The sequence below is a fragment of the Tarenaya hassleriana genome, unplaced genomic scaffold (assembly GCF_000463585.1).
Source record: "Tarenaya hassleriana unplaced genomic scaffold, ASM46358v1 Cleome1, whole genome shotgun sequence".
Classification (NCBI taxonomy): Eukaryota; Viridiplantae; Streptophyta; class Magnoliopsida; order Brassicales; family Cleomaceae; genus Tarenaya; species Tarenaya hassleriana.
This window is the reverse complement of record NW_010960187.1, coordinates 8,770,597-8,789,950: the sequence shown is the minus strand read 5'-3', so window position 1 is coordinate 8,789,950 and position 19,354 is coordinate 8,770,597. Positions and strand designations below refer to the sequence as shown.

General features: G+C 36.9%; 5 protein-coding genes across 7 annotated transcripts; 4 read left to right on the top strand and 1 right to left on the bottom strand.

The window, feature by feature from the left end:
* The first annotated feature begins 1,205 nt into the window (after positions 1 to 1,205).
* LOC104820313 (protein PHLOEM PROTEIN 2-LIKE A5) lies at positions 1,206 to 2,343 on the top strand. Its single transcript, XM_010550709.2, has 2 exons — positions 1,206 to 1,899; positions 2,024 to 2,343. Exons 1-2 carry the CDS (start codon positions 1,442 to 1,444, stop codon positions 2,208 to 2,210), a joined length of 645 nt encoding a protein of 214 aa, XP_010549011.1. The 5' UTR covers positions 1,206 to 1,441; the 3' UTR covers positions 2,211 to 2,343.
* A 950-nt stretch (positions 2,344 to 3,293) lies between these two features.
* On the top strand, positions 3,294 to 5,875 carry LOC104820294 (pentatricopeptide repeat-containing protein At1g09820). The gene is made up of 2 exons (XM_010550688.1): positions 3,294 to 5,316; positions 5,485 to 5,875. Exon 1 carries the CDS (start codon positions 3,346 to 3,348, stop codon positions 5,185 to 5,187), a length of 1,842 nt encoding a protein of 613 aa, XP_010548990.1. The 5' UTR covers positions 3,294 to 3,345; the 3' UTR covers positions 5,188 to 5,316; positions 5,485 to 5,875.
* Positions 5,852 to 6,941, bottom strand: LOC104820303. Its single transcript, XM_010550698.1, has 2 exons — positions 6,718 to 6,941; positions 5,852 to 6,247 (listed from the first exon to the last, which is right to left on the bottom strand). The coding sequence occupies exons 1-2, from the start codon at positions 6,893 to 6,895 to the stop codon at positions 6,054 to 6,056; spliced, it is 372 nt and encodes a 123-aa protein (XP_010549000.1). The 5' UTR covers positions 6,896 to 6,941; the 3' UTR covers positions 5,852 to 6,053.
* A 554-nt stretch (positions 6,942 to 7,495) lies between these two features.
* On the top strand, positions 7,496 to 12,168 carry LOC104820273 (YTH domain-containing family protein 2). Of its 3 annotated transcripts, none has more exons than XM_010550668.1 (10): positions 7,496 to 7,661; positions 8,852 to 8,889; positions 9,409 to 9,470; positions 9,560 to 9,641; positions 9,831 to 9,871; positions 9,995 to 10,312; positions 10,498 to 10,956; positions 11,065 to 11,277; positions 11,515 to 11,691; positions 11,798 to 12,168. In XM_010550668.1, exons 2-10 carry the CDS (start codon positions 8,871 to 8,873, stop codon positions 11,945 to 11,947), a joined length of 1,521 nt encoding a protein of 506 aa, XP_010548970.1. In that variant the 5' UTR covers positions 7,496 to 7,661; positions 8,852 to 8,870; the 3' UTR covers positions 11,948 to 12,168. The 3 variants fall into 3 exon arrangements, with proteins under 3 accessions (XP_010548970.1, XP_010548962.1, XP_010548978.1); XM_010550660.1 differs by having other exon boundaries at positions 10,489 to 10,956; XM_010550676.1 differs by lacking the exon at positions 8,852 to 8,889 and having other exon boundaries at positions 10,489 to 10,956.
* Positions 12,169 to 12,429: 261 nt separating this feature from the next.
* On the top strand, positions 12,430 to 17,206 carry LOC104820263 (splicing factor SF3a60 homolog). Its single transcript, XM_010550649.1, has 12 exons — positions 12,430 to 12,674; positions 13,325 to 13,438; positions 14,047 to 14,151; positions 14,356 to 14,498; positions 14,594 to 14,690; positions 15,146 to 15,310; positions 15,405 to 15,476; positions 15,827 to 15,985; positions 16,087 to 16,164; positions 16,318 to 16,446; positions 16,570 to 16,716; positions 16,861 to 17,206. The coding sequence occupies exons 1-12, from the start codon at positions 12,501 to 12,503 to the stop codon at positions 17,005 to 17,007; spliced, it is 1,530 nt and encodes a 509-aa protein (XP_010548951.1). The 5' UTR covers positions 12,430 to 12,500; the 3' UTR covers positions 17,008 to 17,206.
* The last annotated feature ends 2,148 nt before the right edge of the window (positions 17,207 to 19,354 follow it).

Below are 19,354 nucleotides of genomic sequence, written 5' to 3'. Positions count from 1 at the left end.
CACACATATATATATATATATATGTGTGCATATGTATATATATACAATATATAATAGACAATATATATACAATATACACATATACATAAAATAATAAATATTAAATGTGTATATTTATATATATATATGCACATATATATATATACAATATATGTGCATATAGATATGCACATGTAAATATATACACATATATGCATTTATAAATTCATATGTATATATACATGTACATATATATATATGTATTTATATAAAAAATATATAATATATATGCAATATATACACAACTATATATATATATTAAAATCATTGTAATTACATTACAAATAATTAAAAATATAATAATTATTTCAAAATTCACATATATATTTATATACATTAAATAGTAACTATTAAATAAACATTAAATAGTAACTATTAAATAAATATATATGTATACATATATATATATATATATATATATAATATTTAATATTTTATGTATATGTATATATTTGTGTATATATATTGTATATATATTGTATATTTTATATTTTTTCTTTTTATTTTTATTTTTACTTTTATTTTTTTATTTAAATTTAAATTTAAATTTCAATTTTAAATTTAAATTTTGTAGTTTTTATTTTTATTTTGTTTTATTTTTGTTTTTTATTTTATTTTAATTTGTTTTTATTTTTATTTTTTTTTCTATTTCTATTTTGATAGCCCCATTGCTCTGTATTGTGACAACAATGGAGCGGTGGCGGATGACGAGCCGTTGAGTCATCCGCCACGTCAGATCAGCCGTTAATCGATTTAACACCGTTTAACGTCGATGAGGTTTTTGTAAAAAAATTACAAGTTCAGTATTTTTGTGTCAAAATGGACGAGTTCATATTTAATTTGAAAATTTGAAAAGTTTAGTATTAATATGTCAGCTATCTCCAAGTTCGACAATTTTTTGGGATTTTTTCCTTTTTAAATTTTAGTCACAATTTTTTAAAATAAAATAAAATTTTGTAATGTTGTCACATAAATAATAAATATATCATTAATTTAATACTTTCAATTAATTGAAAAAATATTTAATTTTAATAAAATTATAATATATATAGTAAAATTAAACTATATTCTATATAGACTTATAGTTTGCATATATGTATATATATATATATATATTTATTTATTGTTAAACCCTGTACATATTTTGTTACATAATTCCTACGGAATCCAACGCCAAAAAAACAAAACATACCGGCTGAGGATCGACAGTCGATGGTCGTTGTGGCCTCTTATAATTAATTATTTATGACCCATCCGATTGTGATTATTGACCAGCGACTAGTCACTAAACATCCTAACATATCCTTCTCTTATTTAAACCCACCCGCACACACACGCACATATTCAATTCACTCTATTCTCCGAATCAATTCCTTAAGAGAAAACCTCGGAATTCAGATCGATGGCGATTTTCTCGCGGCCCCAGCACGAGGTGTTCATAAATTACAGGGGGGACGAGCTTCGGTACGGCTTCGTAAGCCACCTGGTAGAGGCCCTCGAGAGGAACCGCGTCAATTTCTTCATAGACAAAGACGAACAGAGAGGCAAAGACCTCAAGGATCTCTTCCTGAGGATCGACCAGTCGCTGATCGCTTTGGTCATCTTCTCCAGGAGGTACGCCGAATCGGAATGGTGCTTGGACGAGCTCTCGAGGATCAACAAGCGGGTGGAAATGGGGAAGCTTAGAGTGATACCCATCTTCTACAAGGTCGATGCCGATGACGTCAGGGAGCAGAAGGGCAAGTTCGGTGACAAGTTCTGGGAACTGGCCAAGGCTTCTCGCGGTCACCAGATCATGGAGTGGAAGGATGCTTTGGAGTCTGTTTCCGACAAGATGGGCTTGTCCCTCTCCGACAAGAGGTACTAGTAGTAGTGCTTACGCCTCCTCTAATGGAGAAACCCGTTAAAGAATCTCTCTCTCCTTCTCTCTCTCTCTCTTGCGTGTATATATACAGACAAGTTTTTGTTTTTGATGGTTTGGCAGCTCTGAGTCGGATTTTATAAAGAAAATCGTTGAGGAGGTGGGGAGAGTACTGAGTGACATTCCATGTGACGAGGGAATACGTTGCCACTCTTTCGACTTTCCAGAGAAGAAAAGGAGAAGTTCCCCTATTGCTCCCCTGTATCCTCAGTCTTTTCACTCCAAAAGAGCAAAAGCCAAGACCTTATAGTGACAAATGCGTTGTTCCAGACATGAGTATTAGTCTGAATGTGTAAGGTTTGAAGATGTCGTTTCATAATTGAACGATATTCGTTCCTGTACTGTATATGTGTAATGTATAACAAGGCCATAAATGAAGACTTGAAGGCAAGGACGATGATTTGGGCCGACAGTGAAAGAGGAGTTGTCTTCCTATATATATATATATGATGAAGTGATGATCTTTGAAACTCGTAGTGATAAAAGAGGAAACATAGGATGAAAATGCGTCTGTTCACGTACATATGTAATCTCCTGTTTTATATTTTTTTTTATAATCTAGAAATTCAACGAATTTTTGATCCGCGACTACTATCTCTCCAAAAATCGGGAAATCCATGTGAACGTCTTTCCCAAACGAAGATTTGAATAGTTGAGAAGTTTTGTTTTTTGTCTATTTGGATAGAAAAGTTAATATTTTTTAAAAAAGGATGACGTGTCATTATTTAGTTACGATGTATAAAGGGTCAAACAAAATATTTGACTTTGATGTACATTAGAGTGCCATGCCATCGCTTCTCAGGTTTCAAGATGACCCCGTCATATAAGTTCAATTTTTATTTCGAAACAAATTGATAAGTTATGTTTTTTTTTTATAAATAATTTCTTCGGTTCGATTTCGATTTGATATTTATTCGGTTTGGGTTATCTGATTATAAAAAAATATATATCATTCGATTGATTATTATGTTTAGTTCAGTTCAGAAAAATGTTTAATATTCGATTCGATTATATTTGATTTATTCAGTTTATTTTTTTAAATATAACCGTTCAAAAATTCTTAACGACCCCATTTGTGATCCGGACTGATTTTTACTGGTGGTCTCTGGTTTTTACCGAAACACCCCTATTACCAATAGGATATCATTGATTATGTTCATGAGAAATTGAAAATATAGTTCCTAAAAGTTTCAGGGAGGATTTTGTAAATTTACAGAATAAGTGCTACATTTGGCAAGGATAATAACCTTTGGGGTGAATTTCGTAAAATTGAATTTCCTAATTGCCAAATTACAATTGGACTTTCTTGTCCAGGGTTTAGCATTGCAAAACCCTAAAATCCAAAATCTCCCCCCTCCTCTCTCTCTCGATCGATCTGGAACTCAATGTTCCCAAAGTCCCTAGTAATTCGAAGGAAGATCCTTGGATGCATCCATATTTTCCCGAGAAAATGTATGCTTTTAAATAGATTGTGTTCTTCTTCAGATACAATCGTCGCAAGCCCTGGTTCAACAACACCCAGAGACGATATAGCTATCATCGCTGGTCTGATAGAGAAGCAGCAATGGTCGAAGCTCAGATTTCATACGAAAGACAGAAATCCGAACGAACTCCTTCATAGTTTACTCTGTTCTGAGATTGACCCAATTCTGTGTCTCAGGTATTATACATGGTCGGTGAAGAGCTTTAATTTCTCCGTTTCGTTGGAGCTCATCGTTAGGGTCTTACATTCTCTTGCAAATGCAAACAAGTACCCAAAGATTCGATCTTTCCTTGATGGGTTTGTCCGGAAAGGACCAGACCACTCAGTGCATTCCATCTTTCATGCTACGTCAATGTGCTGCAATTTCGCCGTTAATTCAGTAATTGCTGATATGCTGGTGTTGGCGTATGCAAATAACTCGAGATACCAGTTGGCGTTTGAAGCGTTTAAGCGGGCGGGTGATTATGGGTATAAGTTATCGGCTTTGTCTTGTAAGCCATTGTTGAATGCTTTGGTGAAGGAGAATCTGATTGAAGATGTTGAGTATGTGTACAAAGAGATGATTAGGAGAAGGATTCAGCCAAATCTGGTTACTTTTAATATTGTGATAAATGGTCTGTGCAAAGCCGGGAGGATGAATAAGGCTAGGGATGTAATGGAAGACATGAAAGTATGGGGCGTTTCTCCAAACATAATCAGTTACAACACTCTCCTTTGTGGGTACTGCAAGAGGGGCGGTATTGGGAAAATGTACAAAGCGGACGCTATTTTGAAGGAGATGGGAGCAAACAAGATAGAGTCGAATGTGACTACGTTCAATACGTTGATTGATAGGTTCTGGAAAGATGAGAGCTTTCCAGCTGCTATGAAGCTTTTCGACGAAATGCTGAGTCAAGATGTGAGACCGAATGTGATCACTTATAACTCATTGATACATGGCTTGTGTAGCGAAGGAAAAGTAACCGAGGCTATCAGTTGGCTCGATAAGATGGTGAAAGCAGGTGTGCAACCAAATGTCATCACTTACAGTTCTCTTATAAATGGGCATTGCAAGAATAACATGCTAAGTGAAGCTTGTGAGATGTTTGAGGATGTTAAAAGCCGAGGAATTGGTCCGTCTGTAACAATGTATAACACATTGATTGATGCACTTTGTAAGGTTGGAAAAATTAATGACGGGTTTGATCTGAAAGAAACGATGGAACGGGAAGGGGTTTTCCCGAATATATCGACGTATAATTGCTTGGCTGCAGGTCTATGCAAAAAGGGAATGATACGTGCAGCTAGAAAACTCGCGGATGGACTGACTACTAAAGGGCTCAAACCGGATCTCGTTACATATCACATTCTAATGAGTGGTTTATGCAGCAGAGGAGAATCGAGAAAGGCGGAGAGACTCTTGGATGAAATATCCAATACGGGTTTGAAACCGAGGCATCTAACGTATAATATACTGATGGAAGGATACTGTAGGGAAGGAAATCTGAAAGCAGCATTGGATGTGAGGAGACAGATGGAGAAATACGGGCGGCGGTGGATGAATGTTGCATCATATAATGTGTTAATAGAGGGATATTCCAAGAAGGGGAAACTGGAAGATGCAAACAGGCTTTTGAACGAGATGTTGGAAAAGGGTCTGGTTCCGAACAGGAGGACATATGAAATTGTAAGAGCAGAAATGATGGATAAAGGGTTTGTTCCAGATATTGATGGACATCTGTTTAATGCCTCTGTCAAGTTCTAACCTTCGCAAAAGCACAAGATTCGGTGATTTTTGACAAGCAACATGCTCTGGTGCTGAAGAAAGCATCATGTAACTGGCTCTGCTGTTGCTGTTTAGATCTCTCTTCGGCTGGCTCGTCGACTTGTTAAGGTGCGTGTTATTTCCATGATCAATGCAGTTCCTCTCTTCCTCGTAGCCACTATCAATTCTGAGATAAATTTCTCCAAGCTGTAGCCTTTCTAATAGTTTGACTGTATAGTAGGGAAGGGGTTGTGTAATTGTGGGCATTGTGATGAATTTAGTTTATCTGTCTTACAGATCGGTCCTAAGTGTGGAAGTAGAGTTCTGTTTATCAGCATAGATGGCTTGGAACGAGGAAGATTTATGCAGTGCGGTCAGTGAAGTGAATCAAACGAAGAGAATGATTAGAAAAGCTGCGGTCAAGCATGCGGAAAGCGTGGTACCAGGGAATCTTGTTCTGTCTTGAGGCCATGGCGGCTTGAGCCTCTGAGCTTGGTGTGTCGCTGCGTCTCGCTTTCCGTGTCTTTCCAAGCCATCGACCCATTGACAAGCTACCCATTGCCATGTTGTAACACTTTGCAACTGAATGATCAGCTTCGTATTGGAATTGGTAGGAGAAACTTTGTAACTATAGACGCCTTGTAAAGTTACAAGACACAATAGGTGCAGCTGAAGATTCATTCTTCCATTGATTATGCATAGCAATAAGATCAATTGCATTGCCAAGATAAAGGTTTAACACACAAGAACTCTATGGTTTCACACTAGAAGTCTAGAACTACCCAAACGCACAGCCGGTGGCTGAATAAGGATCTGTGAAGGCATTGCATCATCATTCACTGATATAGATAACGTGGGGCGAACATTTAGACACGACCGTTCCAAAGGCATTCTTGTTGAACCTTCTCGTTTTTCAAAAGGCTCTCGATTTCATTTGGCGGGTTCATTCCCAAACGTCGAGCTCGCTCCCAACGAGCCTGTCTTGTCATTCCGAGGCATGGACCGTAAGCCATATTCATGTCAAATTGCCTCAGAATCTCTTCATTCTTGTCATAATCATCTGTTCAACATCAACAAACAAAAGTAGATACTCCAATTGTTATATCATATCACTGGTAAAGTAGTATGAGCCCATGAAATTGGCTGCGGAAAATGCCTACTAAGATCAATCACATAGTCTTCTGGAATGTTCTCAGAAAAATAAAACCCTAAATCTCTGCTGCGAATGAGAACTGAACCCTAAATTCCTTTCTAATTTTTACGGATCATTTTAACGAATAAAAGATTGGAGTCAGTATTTGGGGAAAATCATCAAGAATCCAAAAATTGAGCATCTCAATATCAAACGCACACGCAACTGTGAAGAACGAGAAAAAACCAATATTTTCCAGGGAAACAAGAAAGAAACTTCGATTCCCGCGGAATCCAAACGAAAAACATTCTGAACCCCATAAACGTTAAAATCAAAACCCTAAGCAATCGAACTAAACTATTTATTCGTACAGTCACCATGGAGAAGAAATGATTTACCATTGAGATCGATTGTGCCGTGAGCAATCAGCGCCGCCGGTTGGGTAACATCGGAACCCTGAGTAGCGGCGTGCTTCGGAGAAACTTTCCGGGAAGACTTGGACTTAGAGATGCCTCCGGTGACATTGCTCTTCTTTTGCCTGAAGAAACCTTTGAGATTCTTTCCTGTTGTCGCCATAGCCTCTCTCTCTCTCTCAGCAGTTCAAATTTTGAATTCTCTTTCCTTTTGCTGACACGAGAAGATTGGGAAGGCAGATATATGTAATGTTCTGAAATGGGCCTCCGAAATTATGGGCTTGGGCCCAATAATATGCCACGTCACGGGGAAAACCTAACCATTTTTTAGTTCTTCAATCCAAATCCAAAAGTTAGTTGGATTCTATATTTCTATGTTACTTACTAAGTTAATTTAGAAAAATGTTTCTAAGGAATTTAAGAGATTATGAAATTATGCGAAAATAATGAAAAGGTCTCACAAAATTTTGAGTTAGAAAAGAAAAATATTGAAACTTTAGAATATTTGATAATTCACAATATATATATATATATATATTAATAATAGATACTAGAAAATTAATTTTATATGCAAATCTACAAGGATAAATTTTTTTAATATCTGAATATGATCATTGGAATCCTTTTGATAGTATCATAATTTCATTCGGATATAGTGAAAAACTAAAGAAGTCAAACCAAAATCCAACGGTCAACGTTCTTTTTTTAATTAAAAAGCTAAAAGTAAATCTCAGCCGTCCGATTCTTTCCTTCCATGCGAGGGTTCTCCATCGCCCTGCAACGCTCCCGCTCTCTACAGCCTCACTCGTACTCCGCGTGCAAATGCAAAAGACCATTTTCCCCTTCTCCACTCGATTTCCACTGACTTTCCGGTGACTTTTCCGGTCACCTGACGGTGAATCCGGTTTCCGTTGTCCGTTTACACCCAGGTTTTGTTCTTCTCCTTCCTGGGTTTCCGTTCGTAATTGATAATTCGCTTTGCTTTGGCGCCGATTATATTTCGAATTCTTCTGTACAAATTCCTCAGAATCTATCGTTTGATTCGAATGCTAGTGCATATTATTGATTTTGTTGTAATGAAACCGATGTTGTAATGAAACTCTGATGAGGAACCTGCTGCTGAATAGGAGAGGTTTTTGGTGCATCCATATTACTAGAGATTTCTGGCCTATCATTTTCTTTTTCCTCTAAAGTCTGTGCCTTTGTGTTTATGAACTTTCTAATTTTGGTTTATAAGAGTTTATGTGGTATCTTTGTCGTGTTGAACTTTCCTTTTTTATCATAGGAACAGGGCAGTTAACATTTGTCTGTGGTGTGTTGTGTTCCTGTAATTTATATATGTGAATTCTTGGATCGCTCGGAGAATCTGATGAAGATTGAAGATGCAGAAAGTTGTTTGTTATGGTCATTAGGTTGAGTCTTTTGTATGCAGTATAACATAGGCAGTTCTGTTGCGTTGAAACTCAAGCCATTGGATGATATTTTCGTCCCGGATATCTTAAAGTTGAGTTGTTGATTACACCTTTTGTTTTCTTGGGGACCAACACAAGTATTTCTTTTGCACATTCTGTTTTCAGTTGCTTTTTGAGCTTCCTGATTTGGAATGGTAGAAGCATAGTTGGTGTATTTCTTCCTTTGGTAGAACATCTCACTAGGTACATCAATTTTTGTCTAGTTTGCCTTTCAGATAAAGGTAATTTTTTTATTAGTTTGGAGAATCGGTTGTCTTGTGTGTGAAGCGAGTAGCTTTCTGGCTGATGAATGTCTTCTGAGATCTCAAGTGAATACAGACATAGGCCTAGCAGATCGACTAAAGGGCCGGGATTGTCACGGCCCTTTTGAATTTAGTATAACCACTCGATATCTAGCCCAAAGCCTGATTCAATTATCATAATCCAAATTCTATTAGATATTGTTCTTTCTTATTAAATATACTCTGTGGACTCGGCATTTATTTCTTTCGTTTTATAGACCTTGTTCGAAAGGAAATGACATGCAATCATAGTTGTAAACGATTTTAGTTGATTACCATAACTAGATTGTTACATTTTCCATAATACCCCTTCAACGTGTCTCTGCGCTCTTCTTATATTTGGGTTCTCTCTTCGAGGGTTTGCAGTGGATCCTGAAGATCGATAATGGACACTGAGAATAAAGGTACAAATTGTATCATTTTCTGCAATAGTATCGTCGGCTATCTCCTCTAGATTTTCTTCTATTATTGGATCTGATAGAGTTGAACTTTAAATGCTTTTGTTGATAGTTTCATATGCCTGTTTTAAAGACATGGGTTGTGAAGCATGATATTAGATTTGCTGTGTTTATAACTGAAAGCGAGCCGGCTGACAGTATGGATGGGTTTCTTTCTGTCTGATACCTTTTTATTTGGGTGGAAGTAGATATATGGTTTCGATGATCATGTTCCTTCTTTAATTTTTTTCTGCCATGGCGTTCAAAATAAAGGTTCTGGAGTGGAAAACCGTAATAGGATATTTACTGTCTGAATAGATGGTTTTTATGATCCGGAAATTCTTAGTGGTCAAATCATGCTCTGGACTAAAAGTTGGTTTAAAGTCCTTTGTTTTGGGCTGTTCGTCGAGTTTTTATTTTGAGTTCTTCGCCAAAGTTGGATTGAATTGCTTACAAATTTTTTTCTCCCCTTAACCATAATTCCAGCTGAGCTTGCAGTTGCTGGACTGGAACCTGAGACTGATACTAAGACAGCGAAACAGGATGCGGTATTGAAAATAATTTAGCCATACTTTTTATGTCGATTTCATGATTATTTCTCGATGAGATATAATATATTTATTTGTTATCTTTGCAGTCTCCTTCTCTGACTGATGGCACAAATCCAAAAGTTACAGCTCCTGTTACCGCTTCTATGGGTGTTACTACTTCTGCTAATGGTAAGGCAAATTCTTGAGGTCTTCCCATTTTGTGATCTACCTAATAGTCTGGTAGTATCGGTGCCTGAATTTCATTCTTATGCAATTTTCGATATAGTCCGTTCTCCTCTATTTTTATGTTTGCATATTAGATTATGTATTATATTTTTTTTTCCTAAAAATATTGTGGCTTGTGATGTGCTTTCACAGGATCTAGTGTAACCTTTCCTCAACAAAATGGCAATTTTCAGGTCAGTGATGATGATCTCGTATTCAACTCAATTCCAGAGTATTCGTAATTTCGTATTTTATCTTTCTGCTCTAATTTCATTCTGTGACATTGTTAAATCTTTGAATTTTTGGGTCAATACCAGGGAAGTCATTTGAACTATGATGCATACGCTTATTATACGTACGGGTTTAACCCATATGTGACTGGACCATACATGGGGTATGATGGACAACCGTACTATGCTCCATCGTATGGACCTGAGGCTTGTTTTTCATGGGATTCGGCGTATGCCACAAATTTACCACAGGGAAACGGTAGTAAGTCCGAGAATCCGACATCGGGTCCCTATACTCCTCAAGGTTCTGATTCCAATAGCTCTATTCCTTTGGAATCAAATGGAAATGGTTCTGTTAGACTTCCCCTTAATACTCATGCACAGGCTTTCGAACCGCAAAATAAGGTACTTAAGTAAATAGGAAACTCATTTTTCTTTGCAGGAGTGAGTGATAAAAATAATTTCAAGGTTTCTGCATAACATGAAAGAAAACCGTGTTATTGCGGTTATAATAAATTGATTTGAGTGATGGCTGTTATGTGAAAAGTTTTTTATTTGGATGCTTAATTATGTTTTTGAAGGGAAAACAGGCTGCAGGACAATTTCCAAGATTTGCTGACCCAAAGCAAGGTTCTGGTCCATATAATGGTCATGTGAACGGAAACTCAAACGGTGGTGTATGGGTTCCCAGAGATCGGTCCAGGAAACCTGACAGGAACGAAGAGTCCGATGCCACAGTTGAACTAACTGTTGGTCCAAGGACCGATGCAAAGAATCATTCTTCGGAGTCATCCGTCAAGAAAGATAGTCTGTTTGGACTGGCAATTCGTCAAGAAATGTTCAACCTCCCTGATTTTCAGACAGAGTACGAGGATGCTAAGTTTTATGTCATCAAGTCTTATAGTGAAGATGACATCCACAAGAGTATCAAATATTCGGTATGGTCAAGTACACCAAACGGGAATAAGAAGCTCGATGCAGCTTTCCGTGAAGCTGAAGAAAAATCATGTGAGGATGGGAAGAAGCGACCAATCTTCCTATTCTTCTCGGTGAGCGCTTTTTTTATAGTTTTGTTAGCACTTAAATCATTCGATTATCAATAAGCAAGAAGAACATCTTATTTGTGCTGTCATCAATTTTCGATTTTGTTTGTTCAGGCTAATGCAAGTAGGCAATTCGTTGGCTTAGCTGAGATGGTCGGATATGTAGACTTCAATAAGGATTTGGACTTTTGGCAAGTCGATAAATGGACCGGCTTTTTCCCGGTACAATGGCATATTATTAAGGACATCCCCAACAGTGAACTACGCCATATTACCCTCGATAACAACGAGGGCAAGCCCGTAACTCATACCAGAGATACTCACGAGGTACCTTCACAAGTCCATTGTTTTCTTTTCTCTTTTCCCCTTCATTCTGACCCACAAAAGCTGTAAATTTTTTCTCATAGTTCACCTGCATTTAGAGAAATCGGTGAATACTGTGAACTGAATAAACTTCAAGAGTGCACTTTCTGTTGTTACTGTTTCCCGTAATGCTAACATTTTGATCTTCCTTAAGAGCTAAAAGACAAGTTTTCATGTCGGAAATCCGATTTCGTGACGCAGATAAAGCTTAAAGAAGGTCTTAGAATGCTTACCATATTCAAGAAATATTCAGTGGGATCATCGTTGTTAGATGATATGGACTTCTATGAAGAACGTGAGAAAGCCCTCAAAGCCAAGAAGGCGAATAAACCCGCTGCTACTCTACGCATGGATTTCTACAAAGACACCGACTTTGATGTAATTCCCGCAAAAAAAAAAAAAAAAAAAATCTTCACTTCCCTATCCAAAGTGTTTTTTTTTTTGGCGAATCTCTCTTCACGTTGTCGCATTTTTGTCTCTGCAGAATGAGATCGAAGGCGATAGGAGAAGGAGAGAAAGAAGAGAAGTTCATCGGAGGGAGAAAACGCCGTCTTCTCTCGTCAATCTCACCAAGAATCTCTCGCTAACAGGCGGCTGCTCGACTTCTAAGAACATTGCCGGCAAATCAACATGAGAGTTTCTTCTTTTCCGATCTATAGTTTCTTCTTTTCGAGCCATTGTTTTGAACTCTCTTGTTTCTTGTTTCTTGTCCTGTCTCAGTTCTGGTTTTGCTGGAACTTCATTACCTGGGATGTTTGGTTTTGTTTTTGTCAGTTTTCATGAGGAGAGCCACCATTCTCACTCTCTATTTTACAGTTGAGTTAATAAAATGTTCCCTTACAGTGGTTTTAGTTTCGTTTTTCTGTTATCGAGACAAATTTTATGTTAGAAATCAGCAATCATTTATGTTCATGATATTAACGGTTGTTAGTATGATTCATGTATTCTTCGACAAATCCATTTGTAATTAGTGTTTTTTTTCCCAAAACAATAAGGAAATTGGGTGTCGTTGTACAAATTAAAAGGATTAAGATAATTTGTTATACATCATAAAATTAAGGGGCCAAAAGATAATTTTTGGAACATTAAGTTCTTGTCCGCCAAACTTAAGCGACATTTCGGATTGCAGAGACTAGAGAGAGAGAGAGACGAATCCAGAAAAGCGTGGAAGAAGAAGAGCAGCGAAGATGTCAGCGACTCTCCTCGAGGTGACTCGCGCGGCTCACGAGGAGGTAGAGAGATTGGAGCGGCTCGTGGTGACGGATCTCCAGAACGTGCCGCCGACGAGCAAGGATCGGTTGCTGCAACAACACCGTGTTCGTAACATGATTGAAACCGCCATGTCGACCACCGAGAAACTCGTAAGTTTTCCCGTCTCCTATCTTTCGGCCTGATTTTGTCGGGGTATGCTCGCATAGAATCCTGGATTAGGGCCTATTCTTATGGCTTAACTGAAAGTTATGTTAAAATTTGCTTTTCTGGTTGGTTGTTTTGAAACTTGAGAGTTGCTGAGTGGTTTGAGGGTAGGTTTGTTTTGGCTGAGCTATGCCTGCAGCAGCACTTCAGTCTAGGATTATGCTTTTTGTGTTATCAAATAATTAGGGTTAATGGGTTCTCTTAGAAATTAAGCTTTAAGTTTTCTGGTGCGTCGTTGTGGAAGTTAATCTCAGACTAAACATCTCCCATGTTTGAGTTTCGGAAAAAAAGGACTAGAAGTTCTGAATTTGTTGTCAATAGGTTCAACTTGAAATTTTTTGGTATCGTTTAGTACTTGTAAATTTGGAGCTAAGCATATTAATTATTTCCCACGATTGTTATGAAAATTGGTATATCATCTGGCTAAGATTATTTTCTAAAAAACGTTTTGTTGAACTCATTGTGTGGTATATGAGAATTTATTTTGTTGTGTTCATAAATTTAAGTAAACTGTGCTATAGAAACTCCCTGGATTTATAGATCGTATCGTTTGCGGCTTGGATTAAAGCTAAGATGTATTTGTGCTGGCCCTAAGGTTGAAATCTATGAAGATAAAGATAATGCAAGGAAGGATGAGATTGCAGCTCTTGGTGGACAGACTGCAACAGGGACAAATGTATTTAGTGCCTTTTACGATAGACTGAAAGAGGTTTGTTACCTTTTTATTCTCTTACTTTGGTTTTTCTCTCTTTATTTGATCCTCATATACACATCTTCAAACTTGAATTTGCTTTGGGCCAGACTTGGTTCTACTTTGATTTATGTGGTTAAGTTTCTAATAATTATCAGCATAAGTGTATGAGAGTATAATTTACTTCAGGATGAACACTTGCATTACTTGACTTTTGGTTTTTGGCTGCTGGTGTCTAGTGAGTATGGCATTTAGCTTGTCCTGAGTTCCAACAGTGGTTGAGTCAGATCGCAGACTTGTAGGTGTATATACAGTCTCTGTTATGAAAAGCTGGCTGCTATGAGCTTCACTTTACTGGATTTCTTAAGAGTTAAAGAGTCACATAACATGCTGTGATACAAGGGTTACTTTTGATTTCAGATTGGGGATGTATCTGAATACAGCTGAAAACCTAGATTAGGATTCAAATTTTTATGTTTTTCAAGCCGTGATATGTTGATACACTCTAATCTGAAACTAGCTAGCACACTGAAACCACTCTCGACTTCTGTTTTATGCTTACACCTTTTCCTTGGTGGAATTGCTTGGATATGAAACTACCCATACATTCATCTGTGACCCTGCAGATACGTGAATATCATAGAAAGCATCCCTCTGGGCGTCTTGTTGATCCCAACGAGGACTATGAAGCACTCCTTAAGGAGGAACCTGTTATTGAGTTCAGTGGAGAGGTAAGTTTATTTGTTTGACTTTAACTTTATTGCTTGAACGGGTTATTGTTTTTCAACATTTCATTGAATTATTTACAACAGACGTTATTCTTTTGTTTTCCCCTCAATACTGTATTATATTTACCCATTTGTTCAATTTTACTTGCTTCATGTTATTTTATAGCGCTTCTCTCAAACTGTCAAATGTTCCTGTCTGCTATGTAGGAAGCCTTTGGGCGATACTTGGACTTGCACGAGATGTATAATCAGTATATCAACTCTAAATTTGGAGATGTCATTGAATATTCTGCTTACCTTGATGTATTTTCTCAACCAGAGAAAATACCTCGTAAACTGAAGTTGACAAGGTAATCATTTCTCTGATTTTTCTTCTAGTAAACCATCCATTAATATTTGTACTTGAAGTTTATTATCTTTCGTGTTGGTCTTGTTGCCTTTGTAGGCAATACAGGGAGTATATGGAGAACCTGATGGAGTATTTGATATACTTTTTCCAGAGAACTGAACCGTTGGAAGACCTTGATAGAAAGCTTTCAGAGGTTCATTCTTTCTTCCTTTGTATTTTGTTTTTAATGTTCAACTTTGTTGCTGCGAAACGGGATTCTCTGTCTGTTTTTGAACTAATGCTTGTTATAAGGCTGCTACCCTACACGCCTTTGAAATTTTCCCGTTAGCTTCTCAACTAGTTTTGTGTGATAGTTGCAGGGGTTTGTTTAGCTCTAGCAACTTCTGAAATTGAGAGTGTTTTTACCCCGAATGATGATGGGTGTCATGGAAGTAATGGATCAATAATTAGGTGCAGTCGGTGTTTAAAATTTCTTCTTCGTTATATGCATAAACTGTAGAGCTTTCATGTTCATGAGGCATGAACCGTATCGAGTTTGCATTCTGGTTGTGGCATATGCCCTTCTTTTCTGTATGCGTCTTTGCTGTGTATACCATTATTCTTGGTTTATTTTGTATCCTGCTCTGATTAATATGTTGTTTCTCTCAGGTTGTCTCTGATTTTGAGCAAAAATATGCAGATGGCAAATTAGAAGGCTGGGAGAATCGTGGCCAGGAAAATGGGGATGTTCCACCACAACATACGGTCATGGATCTTGATTACTACAGCACAGTCGAGGAGCTGATGGAAATAGGACCGGAAAAGCTAAAGGAGGTAGTAATGATGATGCTTCATTAATATGCCTCTTGCATTGCATTGTTGTGTAAATCTTCCTTTCCCCTCATTTTACATCTGTTGTGCTGTTCAGGCCTTGGGTGCATTAGGACTGAAGACTGGTGGGACACTGCAGCAGCGTGCAGAGAGACTTTTCCTGACTAAGGTTTGTACACCAGCTATGGTTTCCAAGAACTGTATTTCATTTGCAGTTCATCTCTCGTCGGGCGATATATTTCTACTATGATAGTGGGACTCATTTTCCTTCGATTATTATGCTCTATGTTGCTACTTTCTGGTAATCTGTTTCTGTTCAGTTTTCTGAAAGAGGAATCAACTTTGCTCTTGCTGGAGTAAATGCTATGTTTTGTTAGTGTAGTTCATCGTGTTGGTGGTTTCCTTTTGTATAGAATCTTGTTTGAGGCGTTATGTTATTGGCTTAATCTTTTCATTTTGGGTCCCCAATGAAAATACATCCCCTCTTACTCACACAGTTGTTTCCTTCTTATATTTCAGCACACACCTCTGGAAAAGCTGGACAGGAAACATTTTGCTAAACCTTCACGTGCTGTCGAACAAAACGGCTTTGCCAAGTCAAAGCAAGAAACAGACAGTGCTAAAGAGATTGCCCTAATGGAGGCCAAGGTGAAGAAACTCTGCAGTTTACTTGAGGAGGTTAGTTGAGAGAAACTCTTATTTATTTAGTTGTGGCACAATTCAACCCATTTTCTTTGTTATTTTTTGGGGGTTATTTAGTTGTTTTCTTTGTTTTACAGACAATTGTGAGGACAAAACAAAATGTGGAAAAGAAACAGGCTTTGACGTATGAAGAGATGGAGGCAGAACGTGAGGAGGTAAAAATCTTTTTATTACTGCTAAGCTTAATTTGGGAATTGTTACCCTTTGTTTTGTGTCCACAACTTAAATCTCATTGGTTTGTCCTTTGACACAAAATTGGGAGTACTGTGCTTAGTTTCTTGTTGCCCTTGTTGAAAATTTTCTTGCAGGAGGAAACTCATGTTGAATCTGAAAGCGACGATGAGGACCAACAGATTTACAATCCTCTTAAGTTGCCTATGGGTTGGGATGGGAAGCCTATACCTTACTGGCTATACAAACTTCACGGCCTTGGGCAGGTATTTCATGTTCTCATAGCTTATCATTTATGACACTATCACAAATTGAGATGAACAAACACTGTTGTGATCATCGGTTAGATGCTGCAAGATCATATTATACGTTTTCGTGCATTTTTACAGGAATTCAAATGCGAGATATGTGGGAACTATAGCTACTGGGGAAGAAGGGCGTTCGAGAGGCATTTCAAAGAATGGCGTCACCAGCATGGCATGCGTTGCCTTGGCATTCCAAATACGAAAAACTTCAACGAGATCACTTCTATTGAGGTACATCATTTTTTCTACCATCGAACTTTCTGTGCTTTCGTGAGACTCCAGAACTAAATTCTTAATTCTTGTTAATCTATGTGAACCCACGGGTGTTTCATCAAACCGAGATATGACGTTTTTGGACTCTCTTTTTTCCTGCAGGAAGCGAAAGAGTTGTGGAAAAGGATACAAGAAAGGCAAGGAGTGAACAAATGGAGACCGGATTTGGAAGAAGAATACGAAGATCAGGAAGGTAACATCTACAACAAGAAGACATACACTGATTTGCAACGCCAAGGACTCATTTAAAAATTCAAGTTTCTTAGGTTTTTATGCCCTTCGTTGATGTAAAACCTAATGTTTTGGGGACTTCTCAAGCTCAGTGTCTTGGTTATAGAGAGGGTTTTCTATTAGACGGGAGAAGTGCGTTGCATGCGCTGACTGTTGGAATGGTGGCTGAGAAGACATAATTCATATCAATGCATTTGGACACAACACTACACAACCATGTCTTTGGTTTTCACTTTAGTTTTAGACAAATTCTTTTTATATCTATACAGCTCGTCTTCCTTTTGTGGGTATCCCAACCATTTTTTTTTGGGGAAATCCCAAAAAAAACACTGAACTTTTCAATTTTGACAAAAAAACACTGAATTCTATTTTTTATCAAATAAACATTAAACTTTTTAAGTTTGACAAAATAAACACTTAACTCTTCAACTATCGTCAAAATAAACAAAATGACTGACATGACACAATCAGATGCAAACACGTCAGATTATTTTTCTTAGTTTTTTTTTACAATCGAAAAAAGTTCATGTATTTTTTTGGATCACTAAAAAAAGTTTAGTGTTTTTTTGATAATCGGAGAAAAATTCATGTATTTTTTGGATCATTCAGTATTTTTTAGATTCGTTTAAAAAATTTAATGTTTATTTGATAAAAAATAAAGTTGAGTGTTTTTTTTGTCAAAATTGAAAAAGTCCAGTATTTTTTTTGGAATTTTCTCTTTTTTTATTTTGGTTTTATTGCTATTGTTTTCTGTTGTACGATTTAGTATTTTTTTTTTCATATTATAATATCTGAAAATTTATTTTCTCGTAATTTAGTATTTGTAAGAGGATTGGTTGTCTATTATGACATTGACTAAATCGGCAATATAGCACAAATACCCTTACTTTGCTACATAGACTTCACGGACTACCCTCCAAAACCCTAAAATTTTAGAAAAAAAAATAAAAGGAACAAAAGACATAATTAACCCTCTCACAAAAAGTAACGTGGTATTCCTCTCTTCATTTTGAATTCATCTCTCTCATTTTCATTCTTTGATAACTCTTCATTTCTTTCTTAACTTTCTCTCTCTACTCTTATATTTCTCTCAACTCTTTCATTTTCTCTCTTCTCATTTCATTTTTATACATAGAAAAACAAACGAAAAATGGTTATTTCGTTGAGCATATCTTCACCGACGACCTCATATCTTCTTCTTGAGTCGGTCTAAGACAGAACAAATGACAAAAACTGAAGGTAAGTTCATTAATACAAGAGATTGATTCGATGCATAAACTTTGTGTTTTGGGTTTGAGTTTTATGATTTTTAGAGTGAATCGTGTATTTTTTTTGGTCACACTAGTCATATTAGTCATATTGGTCACACTAGTTACACTAGTCACATTGGTCACACCGTTCAAAATTTAATTTTGGTCACACTGGTCACACCGTTCAAAATTTAGTTTTGGTCACACTAGTCATATTAGTCATATTGGTCACACTAGTTACACTAGTCACATTGGTCACACCGTTCAAAATTTAATTTTGGTCATACTGGTCACACCGTTCAAAATTTAGTTTTGGTCACACTGGTCACACTGGTCACGCCGTTCAAAATTTAGTTTTGGTCACACTGGTCACACTGGTCACGCCGTTCAAAATTTAGTTTTGGTCACACTGGTCACACTAGTCACACTGGTCACTTGGGCACACTGGTCACGCTGGTCACACCGAAAAATTTTAAAATTCACGCGAAAATTTTAACTTTTTGTGGTGGAGGGAGTTTTAAAAATTTTAAAATATTTAAATTTTTTCATAGGGAACCGAAAACTGTTCTCTCTCTCTTCTGTTTCTGTCATTGGGACCCACGCCAATGGGTATTATGGGAATAACATAATTATAAGGGTATGTTTTGAACTAACTTTTTTTTTATTTTTGCAGGGTATGTCTTGAAGTCTTTGTAGCATAATAGGGGTATTTTTGATAAAACCCCCCCTTAAACATCTTTAAAACCCTTATCAGGCGCATTTTAAATCTATATTTTACATGCATAGGTGTCCTTAAATTATGAATTACTAACGACGATGCTTTTTTCTTAAATGAAGTCCCTAACGATGGTTTCATAATAAATCATTTACATGGTAAATTTGTGTAGAAGTCATGAGGTCCCTTCTATAATAAAATAATACCTATAACTCTGCTGAATTACTAATCTGCCACCAAAGGAAAATTATGGCGTGAATCAATATTAGGAAAATCATATATAAAAAGCATAACGTGAACAGACTAATTTGAGATAGTGTTATCGTTTATGTTCTTGTCATTTTTTTTAATTGTAGCAAATTATATAAAGTAAAAAAACATATCTTTCGTTTAGCACTAC